The 14,450-nt window shown below is 40.8% G+C and overlaps 1 protein-coding gene across 1 annotated transcript in view; it reads right to left on the bottom strand.

The window, feature by feature from the left end:
* The window catches only part of SDC2 (syndecan 2), a 97,180-nt gene extending 82,962 nt beyond the window's left edge, over nt 1-14,218 (bottom strand). Inside the window, exon 1 of the mRNA XM_030553528.1 lies at nt 13,744-14,218. Within this exon, the coding sequence (XP_030409388.1) occupies nt 13,744-13,803 (60 nt within the window). The 5' untranslated portion in view covers nt 13,804-14,218. The remainder of the gene's footprint in view (nt 1-13,743) is intronic.
* Nucleotides 14,219-14,450: the final 232 nt, after the last annotated feature.

The raw sequence follows: 14,450 nt of genomic DNA, 5'->3' as shown, positions 1-14,450 counted from the left end.
ACTGATTCAATCGTACCATTATTGAAAAGTGGGACAAAATTTTCTAGACTTGGCCTGAGGATATGGCTACACTTGCAGCTGTACAGCGCTGGGATTTACAGCTGTCTTCATACAGCTGTGTACGGAAAGCGCTGCAGTGTGGCCACACTGACAGCTACCAGCGCTGCAGTGTGGCCACGTTTGCAGCATTTGCAGCACTGTTGGGAGTGGCTGAACAGGGATTCTGGGATACCTCCGAATACATCTGGAGGCCAATTACAGCGCTTTTGGTGGCCACACTGGCGGAGCAGCGCTGCATCACCAGCACTGCAATCGTTACACCCCAGGCAGAGCAGGAGTACAGCCAGCGCTGCAGCCAGGGAGATGCAGCGCTGTATGTGCCTTGCAAGTGTGGACGGTGAGTAAGTTGCACACTGTAAACCCACCACCAGCGCTGCAACTCTCCAGTGTAGCCAAGCCCTGAGCAATATTTAGAGACATAATCAAGTCACATCTGTTGTGAATTATTTAGCAAGAAATCAAAAAAATTAAAACGTGCAACAAAACTAAAAAAAAGGGACCCTACTCTGCAAATAATTAACATTCCAGAATTTGGTGCTTTATTTCAGTGGAAAATGAAGTGACCATTATTTTAACTACTTACCATTTTTCAGAGAGACTCACTAAAATAAAGAGCAACATGACAACGTTAAAAAACCTCCTCTTCATGCATGTAGTGATTACCATACTTCAAGTTCAGCTTCCATTCACAAAAGTCTCAAGCAAACAAGACTCTCATAATAAAGGCTAATTGACAACTGCAGAGTACAAAATAAGAGACTGCCTCTACTTAATTGAAGGTCATTCCTGTTAAGCTGTATGCTATATTTAACACTAGCCTTGTAATGGCTGCTTCTGTTCAAATGCTGAGCAGCGAGATGGGTGTGTTTAAGACATGAAGAATCTACCATCAAAACCTTTTGCAACAAACTAGCAGGACAAGGCAGGCTTGCTCACTTCCTCAGCAAAACTAGGTCAGGATTGCTTTGAATGGGTCCATTTGAAGACTATACCAGACTTCAGATCAAATACTTTTTAGCGGATTAGAACTAACAGTTTAATTATTACTAGTACTATGTATATTGCTGCCTGCTTCTCCACCTGTGGAAAATTAAATGGCCTATATTTCTAAATTCCCCAGAATAAGTCACTGAGTCAAAGAGTTGTATATATTTCAGATTCCAGCAACAGGGGGGAAAAAACATAATTCAAGAAGCAGCATTTCATTTAAAAGGGTGAGTGAAAACTGCCACAGAAAAACTGGAAAACTAGTTAAATGCCTTCTGTATATGTGAGAGAATATGTATGTTACATATACTTACATTTTCTAAAGAAAAAAAAAAACCTACACATCAAGATTGCAGTGAACAGTTCAAAGTCAGAAAATGTCAATATTAAACATACACATGTGACTTTATCTCTGCTCCCTGTGCATGTGCATGGCCTTTAATTATACGATTGAATCCTATTATTTCTGCAGGATCCCTGCCTCACTTATCACACAGTTTGGAAAAGCATCAAGTGAAAAAGACTCATTCAGTGTCAAAATTCTGTTCTGAGTAGTCTTCAGAGATGTCCCCACATAAAGCACACTTCAGTAGCCCAATTCAGATCTGTTCCCAGATATCTAATGCACCAAGTTATATATTACATCATCTTCCCAACTCAGTTTCAGCCTTCATGCCAACCACTAGCAAGTATGGACAATAGGCCATATATTCCAATTACCTTGTTCCACTCATGCACCCCATTATGATAAATGCACACATACTTAACCTCACATACACAAGTCGTCCCACAGACCTGTGCATGTACGCAAGAGTTTACAAGATCAGGATCACAGACATTAGCTTTAACCTTCAAGTGACCAACCTGGGTCTTCATTCCTCCCAATACCCATGCACAGAAATGCATGTCTGCATAGAACAGTTACGGACAGCTTTTGTTAATTCTTTGCCCCAAATATACCAACAATGGTTAATAAAGAAATCATACTCTCAGACAGACAAAACAGATGGGTTTTTAATAGGGATTACGATTGTAGAAAAAAGTGATTTTAGAGCAAATTATAATTTATATTAGATTTGTATTATAAAAACGATCATTACAAAGTCAAGCTATTCAGAATTAAGATCTAAAATTTCTTAGAATTCTGATGTTTAAAGTATGAAAATTCACAGTTAAAGTCACTAAGAGAACCTTAGCTATTTCTACACACAAGAGATCTGCCATTGGTTACCCACCATCCTTTGTGTTTATTTTTATTTTGTTTTTTTGGCACTCCCCCTAGCACTACTGGCTAACACAGTTGTAGAGGTGTTAGGTTGGATTCCCAATTCAATTGTATTAGCTAACTTGATTAAGCTAACTCAGCAGAACAAAAGCTTTTACTTCGGGGGGGGCTGAGGGAGGGGAAAGCTGTACAGATCCACAGAGAAATCCTGAGGAAACAAAACAAACTACTGAAAAACTGTATCTCAGAACAATTTCATCTCAGGGACCACAAAAACTGGAATGTGTTACTCTTAATCATACAGTAGTTGTGCCAACTCCAGCCTTCTTTACAGCCATAGTGTGCAGAAAGATGTACTTTACAAATTCCTGGTTGAACAAATAGCATTTCCTGAAAGTAGTCATTTCTCACTCTTCTTTGAGATTCCATGTGCCAAATGTCACTACATGCACAGCTAGTATAACACTTACATGAAAGAGCGAAGGTTGGTATGGCAAAGGAATATCATAATGAACATGGAGTCTTTTATGCATGAAATTAGTCCTCTTAGTTTCAATGCTCTTCTTGTAAACTGGAGAAGTACTAAGTTAAGAAGTCTCCAAAGTTAGATGTGCACAGCCATAGATTAGGTCCAAAGTGGTTATGGGGAGCTTAAAAAATAAAAAACAAGTGATCATGGGAAGGTGGCAGGGTATGGCCACTGTATCAGCTCAAGATGTTCACAGGCACGAGTGTACTTTAACCTCAGAAAAGATACTTCAACATCTTATAAAGGAGGCATTGAGTGTATCTGAGTCCACCAACGGCAAGGGTCTGACACACTTGTTGTGTTCATTAACTTAGTCCACTGAATACACTCACTGAATTGAATGGGACTATTCATGAAATAAGATGCTACTGCGGTAAGCGTACAAACATCTGACCCTATGCAGTTATTGCAGCTTCCTGATAAAGTTTGTTATAATGCAAAATTATAATCCAGTTATCCAGCTACAGATATTCATCACCAAAGAAGAAAGATCATGATCTCCTAGCCAGCTGGGAGAGGTGGGGGCAGAAGAACAGTATGAGTTAAGAGTGGTGTGTGGGAATCCAGCAGCAGTCAAGGATACAAGAAGATTTTCTGCATTTGAACCACAGCAAGAAAAGATGGTCATACTCCCAGAGCACAAGAGCATGGTGGAGGGATAGCTCAGTGGCTTGAGCATTAGCCTACTTAAACCCAGGGTTGGTTGTGAGCTCAATCCTTGAGAGTGCCACTTAAGAGATCTGGGGCAAAAATTGGTCCTGCTAGTGAAGGTAGGGGGCTGGACTTGATGACCTTTCAAGGTCTCTTCCAGTTCTAGGAGATTGGTATAGCATCACTGTGGGGGTAAGAGATATTTTCAGCTTGGCAGTCATGTAAAACAGAGTGATCTCACATATCATTTAGGCCCTGATCCTACAGTGGCATTCACACAGGTAGAGCTTCATGTACTTCAGTGGAGAACTGGCATAAGTGCAGGGGCTTGCCCACGAACATGTCAGTACAGGATCTGAGCCTTAGTGCCCACATATGTAAAAGTATCTATTGTGGAAAACAATATTGTCCTTGAAATATGTATTGTTCATTGTCTCAAACAACCACCAGTAAGACATACTGTATGATTTACCCAGCCTTATTCCACTGGTATAGACCCAGGTCCCAACAGTAACCCTAGTACATTACTATTCCAAGGTGATACAGTGCTGTGAATGGAGTACTGTGGTAATGGTGTTTACTTTTTAAAATGGTACCCATTGTACGAAGCTCCCATTGCTTCTCCTTTAACCTCAATCCCTGCAGAGTCTTCAACAGTTCCCAGGAAGGATCCAAATATTATAGAGTAGGTTGGAGACTGGGTCCAGGATGCACATGGTTAGATCAGAGCAATCAGACCATCACAGTCCAGTTATGCTCTTTCAATCAATCAAGGCAGTGTCAGGTACAGCCATAAGAACCTCCACTCTAAACGTGATCCTGAGGTGTTCCGTTAGCCAGAGGTTCACCTCTTTATATACCTAGGCATTTATACCACATTCACCAGTGTATAATTGAAACACTTGTTCTGTCACTACAGCTCAAGAGGGCAGAGGTGATGTTGAAAAAGGGGGTAGCTCTAAGGGCAGGTCTACAATAGAAGCGCTACATTGGTGCAGCTGCACTGCTGTAGTGCGTCTGGTGAAGATGCTCTATGCGGACAGGAAAGCACTCTCCCATCGGCATAGTAACTCCACCTCCGCAAGAGGTGGAAGCTATGTCGGCAGGAGAGCGTCTCCTGCCAACAGAGTGCCAGTGTAGATAGCGCTTAGGTCAACTTAAGCAGTGGTGTAGACCTGCCCTAAGAGAAGAAGTAGGAACTAGACAGGACTGGACAACATTTTAAACGTGCAATTAAATAGGACTTTTTAATATACATTGTAATTTAATCAAAGCTTTAAAAGTATGTCAAAAAAGATTCTGAAAGATTACCCTCTGTGCATAATGTATTTAGCTTGTGGAATTAAAGGAAAGATGCTGATGCTGTCTCTAACGTCCAGGAGTGCTAGAGGTAAGAGCTATGAAGACCAAATGCAATTTTTCAAAAGCAGTTTTGTTCTATGCCTATTTAACTAGCTGTCTTTCCAAGGTTCTGCGGGGGATTTCTGTGGTACTTTAAAGATCTACAACATTTCTAAAAACAAAAACAGCTTCCAACTTTGAGCCACAAGTGGGAGTGTAACAAACATAGCCAGTTCAACACTCAACATAAAACACTCTCTGGAATATCTCATGTTTCTGCAGAAACATGGCAGCTTCATTTTAAACCACTCAATGTTATAGTGAAAAAACATAGCTTCATTGCTGAGAAATAACCAAGTAACATGCGGAGGAAATTATAAACAACCCCACTGAAGACCAGAGGCTGGAAGCTACATATGGCATTTTAAATACAATAGACAGATATAAAACGTTCACTGAATTAATAAAGCAGCAGCAACACCCAACCTCATCCCCAACATTGTGTATTAATCTTCCTTGGGACAAACACTGTTTTCTTCTTTTCCCTCCATCCCTTTTTAAACGTATTCTCCATACATATTATCTGCTGCTACTGCATTTTTGGAGAACTTTTTACCATCAACTTTACGTAAGCAATCTATTCATGTCCCTTTTTTTTTTATATGCGTACATCCTATTCCTGGACTCCTCCTCCCCTTGCTGCACAAAAATTTACATGGATAAACTTTCACCATTGATACAAGAGACCCATATGTCAGTCTTGTGCATCAATGAGTTGCCAGACCTAATTATATAATACGAGGTGAATTCCCACTTCAATAAAATCACAGAATATATGTTTGATGTCCCTAATCCACAGGAAATTCACAGCGTGTAATGTACTCCCAGCAATGTTAGCTTGGCCCATTGATGCATACACAGTGTTTTGCATTACTGTTTATGATGCTAAATGTGTGCCTCAAAATGCATGTGCAGTGTGGCAGATTTAATATTAGTGTGGGAAGCTTAAACTTTGGATTCCTGACTTATGGTATGTTTACATTACACTGAATTAGTTTTTTCCTATATCTTCTTTGCGGGATTTTTTGTTTTTTAAATACCAGAAAAAACCATCTAACTGATGTATTTATAACTCCATATTTGACTGTGGGATCACACAATATGGAAAAGTACCAAAAATGGTTTGACATTAAATGAAAGGAGATGTTTTTGGTTTGGAATCAATTTACGGAACACTCTGAACCAGAGAACTCTCCATCCAAAAGGAATAGGATTGCTTAACTGAGCAAAAAGGAGAATCTGCACTTTGAATGACCGTCCATGGGCCTGCAAGCACTGTCTCGTAATTTGCCTCTACAGTCTCCCATCTAATACTGATCAAGCCCAACCAAGATCTGCTTTTAAAGTCAGATGAGATAAAGCACATTCAGACCAGCACAAACCCTGACTGAGGTGTTCCATTCAGCCAGAAGTTTACCTATTTATCTAGGTAGGCATTTATACTATGCTCACCACTGTTGAATCTGAACACCTACCCTGTCGCTAAAACTCAGGCAGCAGAAGGAGGCAGGCTGACCTGCAAAAGATTCCCCATGGAAGGAGAGGAAGATTGAAAAAGACCTCTAGAAAACTGTTCTTACATTGATGAAGGACTCATTTTGTTGACTCATTTGCAGATGTAGGAAAAGTATTCTTGGGTGCCGATGCTTGTAAAGCCAGGCTGGTCAAGCATCCAGATGCTCTCCGAAAAGGGCTACAATTCCCATAATTTATGCATTGGCAGTATTTTTTAAAATTACATTAGCCCATTAGCTTAACATTTCTGAATTGTCTTGCAAGTGAGAAGTTAAGGATGGTTATTAGATACACGAAAAGATCTGAAAGACTACAAGCAACCTTCAATCATATACAAACTCCTCCAAAAAAAAAAAAAAATCTAATACAAACTTGTGTAGCTAATGAAATAATAGCAACAAGAACATTTGATATATCACATAATATTTAAAATCCAGATGGTACTAGACTTGTGGTTAAATGATTGAAATGCTAATGGATATTTTGATTCAATCCTGGCTCTACCACAGAATTTCGGTTTCATTTTGGGCAAATCACTTAATCGTGCTGCACCTTTAGAGAGTTCAGAGTGTTTATTTGTCTTCATGTACATAATTCAAACATAGATTAACGGATTTTATCTAAACTTCCCAAAATAAATTCACCTTTGGGCTGAAACAATTTAGCCTAAAAGGGACATTTGAGTAAGCTGTTGTATAGCACTAAAAATAGGGATTTAGAATGAAATGCCCAACTCACACTTGAGTTAAACATTGCTTATGTGGCACTATAATAGCTTATTTACTGACAAGGACAAATTCCACAGATTCATCACTGCACCATTAGTCATTATTTCACTCTAAATGAACCCACTGCTCTAGATCCAGACAAAAATAATTCACTCAGTGTAAGTATGCCCTCTAGTACAATATTTTTTCCACTGCTGTTGCAGAGCACACACATTTCAGGTTACTGCCTGTAATATCTAGCATCCTTTTGATATTATCCCTCAGGACCATGCTATTCAAAAAAATAAACAAAGCTACTCAAAATAGAGATGGTTATTGTTACAGGGTCAGCCATTAATGCACTCTCTTTTGAATAAGGACTTCAAATCATGTTTCAATCTGAACAAGAGAAATCATGTTCTCGGAACAGTCATGCAATGCAATCTATGCATAAATTACCAGGTCTGTAAAGATTACCACTTGTCTTGTAAGCATGAGCTAAAGACAACTAAACAAAATCTGTTCATAGAACAGCCAAAGTAGTTCTCCCATACTTGCTACAACAGGAAACCATGTCATGCCACTCCAGTAATGTGACTTGAACCAAGACCAAATTGCTCACTTATTGCTTGCTGCAGTTAAGACAAGAGGCACAGCATAAAAGACATCTTTATGGCTTAGATATAAGCAGCGTCTTATAAGGCAGTGTCTAGAATAAGCTTTCCAGTCTCAAAAAACAACATCTCTCTGTTAAAAAAATATAGTCAGTCAAATCTAATAAGATTACAAAAAGGTGCTTTTCCAGAAGTAGACAAGCTCTCTTTGTTCGAAGTCTGAGCCTCAATAAAGCTAGTAATTCTCTGCCATAAGGAAAATGTTTGAACTATTGAATGAATGGCAAAAGTCAATTTGGTAGGATAATCTGATTAATAAATGCCATCCATATGCCGCTGCTGCTATCTTAAGACAATTGGTGATGAAAAGAGAGGCATACAAAAATCCGTTCCATGTATCAGTTAGTTCCTAAGGTCTCCTGCCTGTCCCTTTTGAGGCTCCTCTGCATGCCCAAGATTCCCTGCTTTACAAGTTACACACACCACTGATGTCTTTTCTCTTAATTAGCTGGAGGAGTCCTTGCTGATCAGTATAAAGAAATGATCTCTAATCAAGAAGGAATTTGTCAGAAGCCAGGTAAGGCACTGAATGCCAGTGCTATTAGATTTATGTTTAATGGACTGTTAAAAAGTGAGACCAATCCAACATTCAGAGATGCTAAAAACCACAGGAAAACAGGATGCAAAAAACAAGCTGGGGATTTTTAAAATCCTAACCTCTACTATCCAGTCTGGCCTTGTTTTGGTCATCTTGAGTTTTAGTGATAGACATGTATAACTGGGGGGGAAAGGCAGGAAGTGTTATATAAATCCATGGGATGCCCACATCTTCAATACTGCATGTAGATGTGGTCATCCCATCTCAGAAAAGATATACTGGAATTGAAAAAGGTTCAGAACAAGGCAACAAAATGATTAGAGGTATGGAACAGCTGTCACGTGAGGAGAGATTAATAAGACTGGGACTTTTCAGCTTTGAAAAGGGACAACAAAGCAGGGGGATATGATAGAGGTCTATAAAATCATGACAGGTGTGGAGAAAGTAAATAATTAAGTGTTATTTACTCCTTCTCATAACACAAGAACTAGGGGTCACCAAATGAAATTAATAGGCAAGAGGTTTAAAACGAACAAAGGGAAGTATTTCTTCACACAGCACACAGTCAACCTGTGGAACTCCTTGCCAGAGGACGTTGTGGGAGCCAGGACTGTAGCAGAGTTCAAAAAAGAACTAGATAAATTCATGGAGCATAGGTCCATCAATGGCTATTAGCCAGGATGGGCAGGGATGCTGTTTCTAGCCTCTGTTTACCAGAAGCTGGGAATGGGCGACACGGGATGGATCACTTGATGATTACCTGTTCTGTTCATTCCCTCTGGGGCACCTGGCATTGACTACAGTCCGAAGATAGGATAATGAGCTAGATGGATCTTTGGTCTGACCCAGTATGGCCATCATTATGAGGTCTAGATCCACCCAAGGCAGATTTGCTCTTCAGTGGTGTGAGGAAGATCCATGCAAGTCAAAGTCCATCTTCATCACATCATCTGAAACAGCCTAGCCAGCCCAAACCCACCACAGCAGGCAGCCAAGCTGCACTAACACCTCTGCCTCTATGTCCAAGCATCATCCAGTTGTGGGACCGTATCCCAAAACGCCAAGGAGTTTATCTTAATCTGTCCCTGAATATTAGGCTCTCATTTACTTTCTAATAATTATCTATTCAGTGACTACAGTTTACAGAGACATAAAAGACAACGTCTCTGCCCCAAAGGACTTCCAAGTATTAAATTAGATGCATTGCTGGCATCATGGCTACCATGTTTTAAATGGAAATTGGTTTATGACCAAAGGCCAAATAGTCAACTGGGTTTCAATATTTTAAGTTTAAAAATATGTACTGAAGCTCAGCCCCAACTATCCTCTGACAAATGAAAATATTTCCAAGTACATGGCAGTGCTAAAAAATATATTAAAAATACACACCAGCATAAGTCTGTCAAAGCACAGCCTGTATCAAAGTGGTTCAGTAATTTCAGATGTTTAACAAGGTATTTTAAATATACATGGATGAAGCACTGGGATGGATCTAGTCAGAAATGTAGCTAAAGTAAGAAGGAGCAGCTATGACACACTATGTTAGCATTGTTTCAGAGTAGCAGCTGTGTTAGTCTGTATCCACAAAAAGAACAGGAGTACTTGTGGCACCTTAGAGACTAACAAATTTATTTGAGCAAAAGCTTTAGTGGATGTGCCAGATACTTAACAAGACACTATAAGGAAATACCCCACCCTCTGGTGTGGAGTAAATATGGTCCCCTCAATGTGTCTTTACAGTCTATGTACATACAGTGGGAAAAGCAAGATTTAAAAGTAACCTTTGTTTAGAAATGCAGTGAGATACTCAGAGTAGCCCAGCAGATTAAACTAAATTTACTGAAAATGGACAATCTAGGAGGTAGATAAACCTAACGTGACTCATTGCTTCATTTTTCCTCTCACTCAGATATCTGTCTCCAAAGTCCATATCATTAATTCCTCTCAATTCAATACCAAATAGCCCAAAACTCACAGGCAACCAGGACACAACGAGTCAATACAGGAAAAGATTTTAGATTTAAGCTCTTAAGAGGTCAAATATTTTTCAGATGATACTGGATACTGCCCTAATATTTATCCTTTTAATGGCTGAAACACACGGTGTCATAGTCTGTGCTGTATTTTTACTTCACAGCACTCAGACTATAAGAAGGAAAACACACTGCAGAGATTTATTACTAAATTAATGTTGATATGTCACTGTACAGTGTTATTTTGTACTAAAAACAAGAGACCAATCATGTGCATCGTTGGGCTTTTTGTAATAAAGCACAGCACACATATTCAAGAGATACTGTTAATTTCTTGTGCAACCAGAATCACTCCTTTTTAAAATTCTGCCTAATTTATCTCCATAAAAAAGGAATGCTGGAGGTTCTTGTGTATTCTTGTCTTTTTTTTTTTTTTTTCCAGAAAGCTAATAGAATCAGACTTACAAACCAACTGCTTGACAATGCCCCCTGAGAAATGGTAGATTTTTAAACATCCATATTAATTCCTCTTATCTACAAGATTCCTTCATTTTTATTAATAACAATGTTTATAAAATCCTCCTCTATCTTTTCCTAAAGATAGCTCTAAGAAAACTTAACTGGAGAGGACAGTACATACTTACAGCCAGATACTAGAGACACAGTGAAAGAGCAATTATTCTTCCTTTACTTATAAAAAAGTTTCACAACTTTCCTCTAGCTGCAAAGGCACTACATTAAAGGCAAGCAGCCAGCACTGCTCCCCTAGATACTTTATGCTGCACTTCCATTAACCCATAAACCAAGCAGCAGTGATACATTCCCACAAACTGGCCTCATGGCTCACAGCGGAAGAAGGCAATAGTCCTAAGGCAAAACATAAAACTTAATACTTTACTAATTGCTGTGGCATTTTAATGGTTACCACACCATCACAGAAGTTCACAATTATGGCACTTCTAAAAGCAATTATAGCTGTAAACTTTAAATAGAAAGTATTAAAATATACTGTACCTCACTGAAGACTTGCTATAATTTACTGAGTCGAATTTTTATTTTTCATAATACAAACTCAAATCACTAGTTATGCTGGGTTATATCTTTTTAGTTATTTTAGAAACTATTAGCCTTAAACGGCTTTCATGAACGACTGACTCACCACTAAATAGAGATTCTTTATTGTGTTCATATTTAAATAATATCTAAACCACTTTCAAAAGATATTGCATGTGAGTTAATATTGTTTACCACAGTGGAGCAGTTCATTGTAATTGAATTAAATCGTCAGGGTACTTAAATTTCATATTCAGAAATGTTAAAGACCCTAAAAATACTGAAGCAGCAATGTAGTTTCATGTCATCTTCCCTTAGAGAATTCCAAAGCACTTTATAAGCATTAGTGAAAAAGCCTCAAATGCTAGTAAGGTATTCTTATTCCCATTTTATGGAGAGAGAAAGTAAGACACAGAAGGTAAGTGACTCTTTCCCTACAAGGGATTCAAATCCTTGCAGCTGACTTAATTAACTAGAGGGCCAAAGTTAGTGAAAATACATTTGCAGTTTTTGAAAGCATACACAGCAACATTATACTAAAGCTTCTCAGAGAAAAACATCTGTAAAGTGTTATCAGCGGAAGAGTCATCCTTAAACCTCTCTCCGTTTTGAGGAGGCTCCACTTCTACGTTTCTCTCACAGAGGCACTCTTGTTTTCCCTTACTGTGATTTTAGATACCAGATTGCCTGGAATGTTTCTCAAGGGTAAATACTCAGTCTGCGCCAGGAAGCTCCTTTTTCAAAGTATAAAATAGTCTGACAAGCTCAAATTCTCAATAAGTTTATTTAAAAAATCCTTAAAATGAAAAGAGGCAAGCTGAGATAAACAACGTCACTTTATGTGCTAGAGAAGTAAGGGTATAAGACTTCAACTTTGCTGAGCTATTGATTTTTTTCCCTGGAGTTGTGATGCAAGTGTTACACAGAAAGCTGCACAGGGAATACAGAATGCAAACAAATCCCTCCAGGAAGTCATGTTGACTCCAAATTTCACAAACTCGAGAACATTACTTCTAGCCTCCAAGTAAGGGGGGAGGCTGGAGAGAACACAGAAAGGTCTTATGGGAGCATTTTTTGTAGTCTTCTTTTACCTCAAAAAAGTTATAACTTAATTAGGTCATATGGTAGGTAGTGGAGACACAAAATGCATCCTTCTGGGGCAAGTAAGTGCTGTAACTAAATCCGTCAACTCACAAGGGCATTTTCAGGAACAGGGATTTGACTTATTTTGTAAGGCAACAATTCCCTTCACTGCAGAAGAACCGAGGAAAGAATGAGAGGCAGGGCAGTGTATTGGAGAGCAAATAAGAAAACACATATAGTTCCTAAACCAGAGCATAGGAGTCAACTGAATACCAAATTTCCACTACTTGGGTGGGAGAAGGGGGGAGGAAAAGCAGGAGACAGCAGTGCAACCACTTAAAGACCAAAAGTCTTCCACTGCCCTGAGCACCACTGTTACAGCCCAGAGGAATCCCTGGAGGTTTCTACAGCTGAAAAGCCTATTACTAACTGGAAAACAAGCAAGAAAGAGCACAAGATAGACATTTTCCACATTCTAACTGTGCCACCAAATGCCCCTCTCCGCACCACCAAAATGTATTAACCAGGAGAAGGAAATAATTTTTGCAAGTCACAAACCTCCGAAAAGATATGATAGGACAGTAATTTCTGTCAGAACCTTATACACCGCGAGCTTAATCTAAATGCAATACGATTTTCAAATTTCTTTTTAGTGCAAGGCTGTGTGAATTCTGAGCCCCATCCTATCACGTTCGCCTCCAGTCCACCACCAACTCTGCAGCAGCAGAGCCCGGAAAAACACTAAACTTTATCTTCTAGGGTGCGAGGGTCACACCAAGGAGAGTCAAGTCTCTCTCACACACTCTCCCCCCCTGCTCCCCCCACCCCGACCCAACCACGGGCTGGCCTAGGGTTTGTTTTTGTTGTTAAGAAAAGAAGTCTTCAACTACCAACAGATGTCTGTGCGAATCATATAGCCCCCGCAAAGGGGGAAAAACACACTCTTGGATGGATCATCAAAGTGACTTCAGCAGACTGCTGCTCAGCAGATGTAGCAGCAGCTCGTCCTTCCCCTCCAGCAGGGCTAATGCCCCTTTCCTGAGCCAGTATGGAAGAAGCGCGTTTCTCCCCAAGGCAGCTTTGAGGCTCGTCTGTCTCTTTACACACCCCCCCCCCAAAGTCTCCCACCAGAATGGGGGGGGGGATTACTGCACAATCTTTCTCCCCAGGACTTTGCCTAGTCACTGCAAAGACTCAACAGGAGGGACGAATCTCTGTACAGCTGCAGAGTAACTCCTGCCCCTCTCGGAACTACATGGTGCCCGGCTGGGATACAGGCTTGAAGCCACGCAGGGTTGGCGCTGCCACCCCCAGGGAAACCCCGTCCCTCACTCCCACCCAACTTACCGACTCCCCGGACACGTAGGCCACCAAGCCACAAGTGAGCAGTATCCACGCGCTCCGCATTATTCCCGGGGTGCAGGCGAGGCAGCTGCCGCTTCAGGCAAAACCCAGGCGCCGAGCGATCCCCGGCTGCTTTGCCACCACCAGAGCCCGCAGCACCAGCAGCAGAGACCCGGGCGCTCCGCTCCCTCCCTCCCGCAGCCGCCTCTGGCGCCGCCGCTTCTCACTTGTTGGCTGCCTGCAGACAGGAATCCCACTAGACACAGGGCGGAGTTGGTTGGTCGGGGGGATGTCTCTCTCCTGCCCGGGAGGATTTTATTTTTCCTGACACAGTCTCAGCTGCATCAATAAATGAGGGAACAAAAGTTTGGGAGCGCAGAGGCAGCGGCTGGGAGAGCAGAGCTTTGCAGGTCGCTATCTGCTCCCTTCTCCCTCAGGCCAGAGTCTGCCTCCTCCTCTGCGTGTGAGACGAGGCAGCAGTGCGACTCCTAGTTAAACCCAGGAGAAATTCCTGCAGGATTACAGCACCGATTGGCAGCTCAGGCAGCCAGTGGGAGGAGGGAGGCTTTGCAGCAGCAGCTCTCATTTCTCCTGCCACACATCCAAGCAACTTTTGGTTTTGGTGTCCCCCCACCATTTTTTTTTGGCCCTCTTTAATACAAATGGGATTGGGCCACTATAAAATAATATGGTCTACACTACGCGTTTAA

The sequence above is a fragment of the Gopherus evgoodei genome, chromosome 2, assembly GCF_007399415.2.
Source record: "Gopherus evgoodei ecotype Sinaloan lineage chromosome 2, rGopEvg1_v1.p, whole genome shotgun sequence".
NCBI classification, from domain to species: Eukaryota; Metazoa; Chordata; order Testudines; family Testudinidae; genus Gopherus; species Gopherus evgoodei.
Note: the sequence above shows the minus strand (reverse complement) of the source record. Positions and strands in the feature narration are given on the sequence as shown.